Below are 11,083 nucleotides of genomic sequence, written 5' to 3' on the forward strand. Positions count from 1 at the left end.
TCGATGATGCCATGGGTGGTCCAATGTCTACTGTTGTAGTTCAACTCTGACCCTGTTTGTGGGTGCACTATGGGGGTCATGAGCCAACTGCACTGTGGGTAGCCTCTGTCACCTTTGGGGAGAAGCAGGATGAGAAAGAAAAGTGTATTGTTTGGAGAGGGTACCTTGTGGGGGAGGGGGCGGAATGTAGGTAGTCATAAATGATACTTATAGGAAAACACCTTCCACCAGTCTCATTTATGCCCAGGTTCCAATTACAGAATTATTTGCAAGCAAAATACTCTGATCTCTGTCTAGGGATGAATAGAACCTGGATTGGCACCAAGCCAATGCTTCCGAAAGAGAGATACAAAACTAAAGCCAGCTGATATATATATATTAGCTTTATTATAAGATGATATACAAATATAGAGAAACTCTGTAGCAAAGCTTAGCCAAATACAAAAATATAGAACTTGCTGATAACAGAACTACAAAATATATAGTCACTAACTATACACTCTGTTCTTACTGGGTTACTAGGTAAATTACACAACCTGATTTGTAATACTGAAACTATGTTTCTGAGGTAAATACGGTTATTAACAGCTTCTCCTGACCACGAGTCACGAGGTAACCTATCTTGGCTGAGACAACTACCAATCACTAATCCCAGACTATAGGAAATAAATCTCTGGGTCTCACCAAGCTGTCTCTCCGGCAGTTAGGATGAGATAAGATTAGATTCCTTCTCAGACTCGAGCTGTCTTCCCCAGTGAGTCCTGTCTCAGCAAATAGTGCCGGGTCTCCGCAGCAAGCAGGGTCACAGTCACTCCAGGCAGGTACAGCTGAACCAATCAGTACTTTCTCCAGATAGGCAGTTCACAAGGTTGTGGACCTCATCAGGTCTCTCTCGTCTTCTTGCCAGCTCCAACTTCTTTGATGGATGCCCAACCAACTAACTTCTTCTTGTTCCCGCTTTCTTAGTCCCTTTTTCTCAGGTAACCAAAGGGAACCAATCCTGATCTTGTCTAGCTTATTCTATGAGCAAGAAACGGCCGTTGTTCGTGGCCTTGAAACTGTTACTTTTTGGTATGCATTTCAGTCTCAGAACAGGTTTTTTGGAGCCATGTCTCACTCCCTTTTCAGCTTCTCAGGGAGATAGAGGGGGGGGGGGGGGTTGGTTGCCCACAGCATATCCTTGGATGTTACATGACTGCCAGTAATTTTCCACAAGCAGAAAGCTGAATTTGCTGACACACTGATGTACAGGTCATAGGTTGCAGACTCCATTTTGATGTATTAGGACAGTACAGGCCAAGACCAGCAAGGTGAGATCAGGGAAATACCCCTACAGGAATAGTGGGTTGTGGAGTGAGCTGGAGGGAGACAGTGCTGAGGGCTGCCTGTTGGAGGAGGTATAGTTTGGGCAGATCCATGCTGCACTTACCTAAGAGCCATCCACCGGTGATCTCCCCGCGCTCAAACCTGCAGAAGATTCCTGAGTGCTGCAATATATAGGCGTCATGAGTGGAACCTGGGTATCGGACACACATGTCTAGAATCTCCCCATGAGCATCACACACAACTTGCATATTGAGAGAGTGGAATGCTTTCCTGTTCCTATAAGTGGCCTCTCATGCCTGGGGGGGTCTGAGTGCGACATGTGTGCAGTCAATGGTGCCTATGACCGAGGGGAAGTGAGCTACGGTGTAGAAGTCAGCCATGCTGTTCTGCAGGGCCTGGGGGGGGGGGGGGAAGGTGATGTACTCAGAGGTGTGGGTAAGGAAGGCATCAAGGAACTGGGTGAGGCAGTTAGAAATGGAAGCCTGGGTGAGACCCGTGTTCACAGCTAGGACTGACTGGAAACTTCCAGTGGCCAGAAAAGATAGAGAAGCAGTGATCTTTAGGTGCACAGGGATGGGGTTGTTCCTACAGGTCCTGGGCTGCAGGAGGGGTTGGAACTGGTGAGAAAGGTGCTGAATGGAAGCCCTATCAAAGCGGTAGCTAGTGAGACACTGCAGGTCAGTGAGGTCTAGCAAACTGCTTCGGGGCCTGAAAACTCTGGTGCGTGAGTACCTCCTGCGGTGCCTCCCCTCTTCCTCCAACATGTAAGCCACCTGTGCATTTAGTGCCTCCATTTCCCCACACTAGAGGTGCAATGCAATGCCACCAGTGCTCACCTCTCCCTACCAACTTGGTCAAACACAGCAGCAACAAACAGAAGCTGACACTCACTCTCCCACCACCGACAAACACCCACTACAAACTCTCCTGCCACACCCTCTAGCCACTCACTCTCCAAGCAGCAAACGACAGTCTTCACAAACACACTGCAGCAGTATACAGGACAAAGACAAACAGACACTACAAATAGGCAAGGGAAAGAATTATGAACTTGGGGACAGTGAATGGAGAGGGATAGGGAGAGGAGATGGGGGAGATAGAGGAAGGAGTAGTGGTGTCTGGGTTTGGAGGCTAGAAGGGAAAGCTGAAAAGTTAAAACACAAATGAGGCAGGTGAGGGTGAAAATGTTCTGACTACAGCACACAAAGGTAACAGGTACTGAACAAACTCTCAGCTTTCTCTCCCAACAACGCTCTCGCCACTCTCCAACTGCGCAAAATCACTAATGGGTCTAAAGATGACTTCCCCCTTACTCTGGTCGCTTTTATTTCAGGTCTAACTAAGGACGCCCATGTTCCGACCCATGCAAAACCATTTCGCAAGCCGTTATATGCTGGGGGTGCCCCCATCATGTAACGCCGCCCATAACATGCCCCCTGTGGGGACAACCATAGATGCCCTTACGGCCCGGTTTTGATTATTGGATTTGGGCGACCTTCTTTCACGGGGACGCCCATGTGCCTTTTGTGTCGCTTTTTGGGCGCCTTTTTCTTTCGAAAATGCCCCTGAAACTGTCCTAACCCCCAAAACTACCCCTCAACTGCCCTACCACCCTGCAAATTGCCCCAACACCCAAAACTACCCCGCAACTGACCCACCAGCTCATAAACTGCCCCAGCCCCTTAAACTACCCCCTGCAACTGCACCACCAACTCACAAAATGTTCCAACCCTCCAAATTACTACCTGCAACTGCTCCACCACCCACACTCAGCCTCAACCCCCAATACTACCCTGCAACTGCCTCATGGCCCCACAATGTGCCCCAGTACCCAACTCCTATAACTACTCCCTGCAACTACCCAGAACCCCAGAATCTTCTCCAAACCCTAACACAATCTGTGATTAAAGATACTGCAGAACAAAACAAATTAAGGGGATTGATTACTAAAGCTTAACTCGAGTTATCTGCAGCAGGGCACATTTTATTCATACAGGCCCTGCTGCAGATAACTCGAGCTTAGGGTTACCATATGGCTCCAGAAAAAGGAGGACAGATTGAGCCAGCCGGGCTAAGCTTTAGTAAACAACCCCCTAAATGTAATGAATTAAAATTACATTTCCATCCTTGATAATTTGACATTGTCTATGTGTTTCCTTTGTTAATTGTGCTACAATTACTTTTTGTTTGCTTTCATCTTTTCCTAGTAACTAATATGGAATCCAAGCAACAAATGGTCTACAGGAAAAAAGTATTCTTCATCCTTATCCAGCTCATCATATGTTGCACTTTCATCGGCTATGTGTGTTCTACACATCATTTCATGCTCTACACATCATTTCATGCAGGTGTCCCCTTCCCATGCAGACAACTTCCCTACAAATGAAAAGGAAAAGCAGAAATTATTTATCCTGCTCTGGATATGGCCCTTTGAACAGCACTTTGCCTTGGACAAATGTCCTGAACTCTATGACATTTCAGGTTGCTACTTCACAGATGATCATGCCAAATATTCAATAGCTAATGCTGTGATTCTCCATCATTGGGATGTAAGTGACAATAGGAATCAGCTACCTCAGGATCCAAGACCCAATGCTGGGTCTGGTTTGATCTAGAGTCACCCAGTCATAGCCCCAACCTGCAACTGATGAACAGCTTGATCAATTTTACCATGTCCTACAGACGTGATTCAGACATTTTCACCCCTTATGGCTGGCTGGAGTTGCTCAATGAGCCTCGGAATTTCAGCATTCCTGCAAAGTCAAAAGTAGTGGCCTGGGTAGTCAGCAACTGGAACCCGGGCTCCCGTAGGGTAAAATATTACCTTGAATTACAGAAATACATCCATGTAGACATTTATGGTAGTCAGCATATGCATCTGCCTGAGAACAAACTTACCTCTACCATCTCTCAGTACAAGTTCTACTTCTCATTTGAGAACTCAGAGCATGAAGACTATATCACTGAAAAGCTTTAGAATAATGCCTTGTGCTCTGGAACTGTACCTGTGGTCCTTGGCCCATCCCAGGAAAATTATGAATGTTTCCTATCTGGAGATGCCTTCATCCATATGGATGACTTTCACAGTGGCCAGGAACTGGCTTCTTATCTACAAAATTCAGATGCTGATGACCAGCTTTACCAGCGTTATTTTGACTGGAGGCTGAAGTATTGACCTGTGGCAGCCAAAGGCTGAATTTTTCCTTACTGTAAAGCTTGCCAGGTATTGCATAACACCCAAACATACCGATCATGGCCCAGTTTAGTACCATGGTTCAAGTGATCAAATTGCCATGCTGGATACAAATGGTTTTTCAATGAGTAGCTAAACATTTCCACTCAGCTTTAGGAGAACGCTCTTTGAAAGTGTTTTCAGCATGCACCTGCTTTGTGTCACCTCTAGTGAAAGGCTTACATTTATTTTTAAAAGTCAGATGTTTAACCATATGACTATGCTTGGAGTGCACAATGGCCATCTTGCCTTGGGCACAAATATCTCCAAGAATTATTGATTCGAGGCAAAATAAAGTTTAAGAAAGGAGTAGCATTTTATGGTAGAACCTGGAAACAGTTAGTTCTTCCCAAAATATGCAGTGTCAATATGTACATTATAGCGACCAAATGACTCTTGTTCCACATGATCTTCATCAGCTCCCTGTAGACTCCTGCATTAAAATTAAAATTGCCCATTTATTTATTTATTTATTGCATTTGTACCCCACATTTTCCCACCTATTTGCAGGCTCAATGTGCCTTCCAGAGTACCATCAAGGCGTTTGCCCAGTCGGTTGATAACAGATACAAGGTTGTATAGTGATCGTATGAGTTATAAGTGGAAGGTCGCAAGGGATGAAGATTGCGTGTTGTCCAGTACGATTATAGTCATGCTGTGTTGCTGGGTGAAGAGGTTTACGTGAGATCGTTGGGGTAGGCCATTTTGAAGAGGTTGGTTTTTAGTGATTTCCTGAAGTTTAGGTGGTCTTGCATTGTTTTCACAGCTTTTGGGAGGCCATTCCATAGTTTTGCGCTTATGTAGGAGAAGCCGGATGCGTAAGTTGTTTTGTATTTCAGTCCTTTGCAATTTGGGTAGTATAGATTTAGGTAGGATCTTGACGATTTGACTTCGTTTCTTATTGGCAGATCTATTAGGTCTGTCATGTATCCTGGGACTACGCCGTATATGATTTTGTGGACTAAGGTGCAGATTTTGAAGGTGATCCATTCTTTGATTGGGAGCCAGTGCAACTTTTCTCGAAGAGGTTTGGCATTTTCAAAGCGTGCTCTGTTGAATATCAGCCTGGCTGCTGTGTTTTGGGCGGTCTGGAGTTTTTTTATGAGTTGTTCTTTGCAACCCGCGTAGATTCCGTTGCAATAATCTGCATGCTTAGGACCATTGATTGTATTAGATATCGAAAGATTGCTCTTGGGAAGAAAGGTTTTAATCGTTTGAGCTTGCACATTGAATAGAACATTTTCTTGGTTACTGAGTTTACTTGGGTCTCGAGAGTAAGGTTGCGATCAAGTGTGACACCGAGTATTTTCAGAGGTAGGGAGGGTATGTCCTGGAGTATTTATGGTTGGGGGTTTATACTTGTTATGTTGAGAGGAGAGGATGAGGCAATATGTTTTTTCAGTGTTTAGTTTCAGTTGGAATGAGTTAGCCCAGGAGTCCATGATGTTAAGGCCATCGTTGATTTTATTGGCTATTTCTGTCAGATCATGTCTGAAGGGGATGTAGATTGTAACATCATCTGCATAAATGAATGGGTTAAGGCTGTGATTGGATAAGGAATGTGCTAGTGGAATCATCATCATGTTGAAGAGTATTGGTGATAATGGGGGTACGCCGCAAACTGCTTTCCATATGGTGATATATTTGACTTTGATTTTACTTGGTAAGTTCTGGTGGTTAGAAAACCTTTGATCCAGTTGATTACATTTCCTTCAATCCCAAAGTGGCTTAGCAGTCTTAGTAATATGTTGTGGTTTATCATGTCGAATGTTTGATCCTTGATTATTTATAAATTAGAAGTTACAATCATCCCAAGCGACTTTACTGAATACCTGCTCTTTTAAAAGGGCCTATCTCAGAGATGTAGCTAGGGGGAGTGCAACGGGACACTCCCAAAAATGGATTCTGAATGAAATGGCACCTATGTGGATTGGGCCTGCAGCCTCGCATTGGTGTCAACTTTACAAAATGTCTGCTCCCCCTGCCATCAAAACCTGGCTACACTTGTAGCCCATCCTACTGTGATTCATGAAGGCACCTTTAGCTGTACAGCTCTGACTGTATGGAACCAGTTACCCCAAGAGCCAAAGAATGCAAAGATTAACTTTCCAGAAAGGTGTGAAGACCTGGCTCTTCAGCAAACTGACAGGTTGATGACATTATCTACTTCCAGTCAGCCCTACTGCTAAAGGGGCACATTAAAAGGGCAATTCTATAACAGGGTGCCTACAATTAGATGCCCAGAGGTTGTCTGATAGGAGCCTATTTTATAAAGGGATGTAGGTGCCTATTTTACTTTATAGAGTACAAGCTGTAAAGCCCATTAAAATGGGCAAGATTTTTTGCTAATCTTCAAGATGAGTTACCATCGATTCTTATATGTTAATGTAAGCCGTTAAGCCCATTAAAACGGGCAACATTTTTTATTTGTGAAATGTAATTCCCTTATTCTTGTAATATTTTGTGTGTGTGTGTGAGAGAGAGAGAGACAGTCAGTGTGAGAGAGAAAGTGTGTGTGTGTGCACCTGTCAGAGAGAGAGAGTGTGAGAGTGAGTTCAGAGAGAGAGAGCGAGTGTGTGTGTGTGTGTGTGTTTGTGTGAGAGAGAGAGTGTGTGTGTGTGTGTGTGTTTGTGAGAGAGAGAGACAGAGAAAGTGTGTGCGTGTGCGTCTGGTGGCGTTGAGACATCCAGGCAGCAATGTCAGACAAGCACGCTGAAACTTTGGTTTGGATGCAAGGTGAGATATCAGGGGTAGAAAGGTAGATTTGGGAGTCATCAGCATAGAGATGGTAGGAAAAGCCATGGGATGAGATTAATGAACCAAGGGAAGAAGTGTAGATAGAAAAGAGGAGGGGACCAAGAACAGAACCCTGAGGTACGCCGACAGGAAGAGGATCCACCAGAGTGAACACTAAAGGTACGGAGGGAGAGGTTGGAAGAGAACCGGGAAAGGACAGAGCCCTGGAATCCAGGTGAGGACAGGGTATCGAGAAGTATGCTGTGATCGACAGTGTCAAAAGCAGCGGAAAGATCAAGAAGAATGAGGATGGAATATTGACCTCTGGATTTAGCCAGTAATAGGTCATTGGAGACTTTAGTAAGCGCAGTTTCGGTTGAGTGGAGAGGGCGAAAACCAGATTGTAATGGGTCAAGAATAGCATGTGAGGAGAGAAAATCAAGGCAGCGGCGGTGAACAGCACGCTCAAGTAATTTGGAGAGAAAAGGAATGAGGGAGATGGGTCGGTAATTAGAGGGACAAGTAGGGTCAAGTGAAGGCTTCTTAAGGAGAGGTGTGACCGCAGCATGTTTAAAGGCAGCAGGGACAGTCGCAGTGGAAAGTGAGAGGTTGAGAATGTGACAGATAAAAGGAATAAGAGTAGGAGAGATGGCATTAAGAAGGTGGGTGGGAATGGGATCAGAGGAACAGGTGGTACATTTTGAGGAAGAAAGGAGAAGTGTAGTTTCCTCAATAGTAACTTCAGGAAAGGAGGAAAGGGAATGAGGGGAAGGAGAGAGAGGGGAACGGACTAGTGGAGGGAGAGCTGGTGAGGTAGAGAAAGCAAGGTTTATCTTTTGAACCTTGTTGTGAAAGAATTCAGCAAGGGTCTGAGGAGATAATGAAGGGGGAGGGGGCACCTTGAGGAGAGAGTTCAATGTGGTGAAGAGAAGTCGAGGATTAGAGCCAAGAGAGTTGGTCAGTTGGATATAATAATCCTGTTTGGCACGTAAAAGAGCAGATTGGAAGGAGGTCAGCATGAACTTAAAGTGTAAGAAATCAGCAAGGGCCCGAGATTTCCGCCAGAGGCGTTCGGCGGAGCGGGTACAGGAACGTAGGTAGCGGATATTAGAAGTCAGCCAAGGTTGGGGTTTTGTACGCCTTACAGGGCGGGTCATCAAAGGTGCAAGAGTGTCTAAGGCAGAGGAGAGAGTATTGTTGTAAGAAGAAACAGCCTCGTTGACAGACGTGGATGGTGCCACAGTAGAGAGGAGGTTTGAAACATGGGAGGATAGAGATGAAGGATCAATATCGTGAAGATTCCTAGATAAATTAGATAGGATAGGACGGGACTGGGAGGGAGGAGATTTAAGTGTGAAAGTTATAAGATGGTGATCAGAGGAGGGATGATCAGAGGCAAGGAAACTAGAAGGTGAACAGTTGGAGGAGAAGATGAGATCAAGACAGTGACCATTTTGATGAGTGGGAGAGGTGGAGCATAGTTGGAGATTAAAGGACGACGTTAAAGCGAGTAACTTGGAAATATAAGAGTTGGAAGGATCATTAGCAGGAATATTAAAGTCACCAAGGATGAGAGAGGGGGAGGAAGGATCATGGAAGAAGGCAAGCCAGGCGTCAAAGTCACTGAGAAAGGATGAAAGGGACATCAGGGGGACGATAAATGACCGCTATTCGAAGAGGCAGAGGAGAGAAAAGGCGGATAGAGTGGACTTCAAAGGAGGAAAAACAGTGAGATTGAGGTGGAAGAAAGGGTTGAAATCTGGAGGAGGGTGAGAGAAGTAGTCCAACACCGCCCCCACGGCCAGCAGGGCGAGGAGTATGTGAAAATAGATAACCGCCATGGCACAGGGCTGCGACTGAAGCAGAGTCATCAGGGCAGAGCCAGGTTTCTGTTATGGCGAGCAGATGGAGGTGACGCGAGATAAAGAGGTCCTGGATATAGGGGAGTTTGTTACAGATAGAGCGGGCATTCCATAGGGCGCAAGAGAAGGGCAGAGAAGAGGAGGGGAGTAGAGGAATAGAGATGAGGTTAGAGAGGTCACGGTGAGATCTGTAGAGTTGGGATAATAGTTGGTGAGGAGGGCCAGGATTGGGATTGATGTCACCAGCTGAGAGTAAGAGAAGGAGTAAAAGAGAGCGGAGGAGAGTAGGAGAGGTGTGGCCATGAAGGCGTCGAAGGCGAGAGGTATTTAGGTGGAATGGGGAAGGCAAAATGGAGGGAAGAAAGAGACGGAGATTAAAAGCCAAGAGGGAGGAAGAGGGTAGGAGAGAAGGTGAGGTGATGAAGTCAATGGATGGGAAGTGAGTTCCTGTAGCGGAGAGAGGTAGGGGGTGAGGGAAAAGATTAGGAAGGGACAGAGCTAGGAAGAGAATGTGAATAGGGGCCATAAATGATTAAGGTACTTTAGCAACTCTCTGTTCACTCCTGAACCCTCACTCCCCACCCCCCACCCCCAGTCCACGTTCTCTCTCCTCTCAGCCCTCCAACTTCGTCTTTAGTGCTGCAGGCACGCTTCTCCTTTCAATCCCCCAAAACCGCTAGCGTCCTGCCCGGAAACAGGAAGTTCTGTCAGAAGAGGCAGGACGCTAGAAAGGCTTCGAGCAGCTGAAAGTGGAGTGGAGTGGAGGAGTGGCCTACTACTACTACTATTTAGCATTTCTATAGCGCTACAAGGCATAGTGGTTAGGGTGGTGGACTTTGGTCCTGGGGAACTGAGGAACTGAGTTTGATTCCCACTTCAAGCACAGGCAGCTCCTTGTGACTCTGGGCAAGTCACTTAACCCTCCATTGCCCCATGTAAGCCGCATTGAGCCTGCCATGAGTGGGAAAGCGCAGGGTACAAATGTAACAAAAAATAAAGGAACAGCATGCCTTTATAGCTGCAGAGCTAAAGGCAAAAATCGGAGGGCTGACAGGAGCAAGTATAAGCAGGGTATCTGCACAGGCTGAAAGGCAAGTTTTGAAGTCCTTTTCCACCTCCAGCAGGCTCCAATCAGCAAGGGAAACCCTTTGCAGCACAGCCCTTTCTTCTGTTAATCACCCACTGATCATCAATAGCCTGTGCATATCAACAATAGCAGCAGCAGTAAATGAGACACCAAAACGGCAGAAACTCTCAATCTTCCTTTCTGGAGCTATAATGCCACCAAGCAGCATGTCTTTGTAACTCTTTCCCGTTGCAAAGCGCAGGTTTAACCCAGCTGTAGATGAAATGTTTCATGCTGAAGAGATTGTACAATCCAGTTAAGTAGACCTTATCTTATAGTGTGGGGAATACTTCAATTATCAATTATAAGCCTTTCCCAGACACATACTTGTTCATTTAAATATCTTAAACATCTATTTTCACAGTATAGCTACTAATCATAGACATATACACATTGCTTTGTTAACCGGGGATCTTCAGATTTTCAGACATGGCCAGGGTTTGTTGTACTTCTTCAGGGAAGAGGCTTGCATCTCTGTATTCACTTCCGTATATCAGCATGCTGGCTCTTGATTTGCCCGGCAGGGTCGATCCGGTCCTGGCTGTAAGCACGTCGGGAGAGACCTGTGACGTGTCGGTCACTCTTCATTTATGTAGTAGGACTAGTCTAACCAGGTATAAATACACCTAGAAGTTAGGTGCACACACTAAATGCTGAAGAAATGCACATACTTTACGGTATTCTATAATGTACATGCTTAAGTATGCATCTTGGCCATGCTGTGCCCATGTGGATGCCCCCTAGCAAATATGCACTATGCAAGATAGGCATGTATTTACAGAACATAAGAACATAAGCATT

The 11,083-nt window shown here is 45.6% G+C and overlaps 1 protein-coding gene across 1 annotated transcript; it reads left to right on the forward strand.

The window, feature by feature from the left end:
- Positions 1-3,594: 3,594 nt before the first annotated feature.
- Positions 3,595-4,501, forward strand: LOC115458643 (galactoside 3(4)-L-fucosyltransferase-like). The gene is given in 2 exon segments (XM_030188483.1): positions 3,595-3,918; positions 3,921-4,501. Coding segments are annotated over 2 exon segments (873 nt in total). The 5' UTR covers positions 3,595-3,626.
- Positions 4,502-11,083: the final 6,582 nt, after the last annotated feature.

This window comes from Microcaecilia unicolor, unplaced genomic scaffold, assembly GCF_901765095.1.
Source record: "Microcaecilia unicolor unplaced genomic scaffold, aMicUni1.1, whole genome shotgun sequence".
NCBI lineage: Eukaryota > Metazoa > Chordata > Amphibia > Gymnophiona > Siphonopidae > Microcaecilia > Microcaecilia unicolor.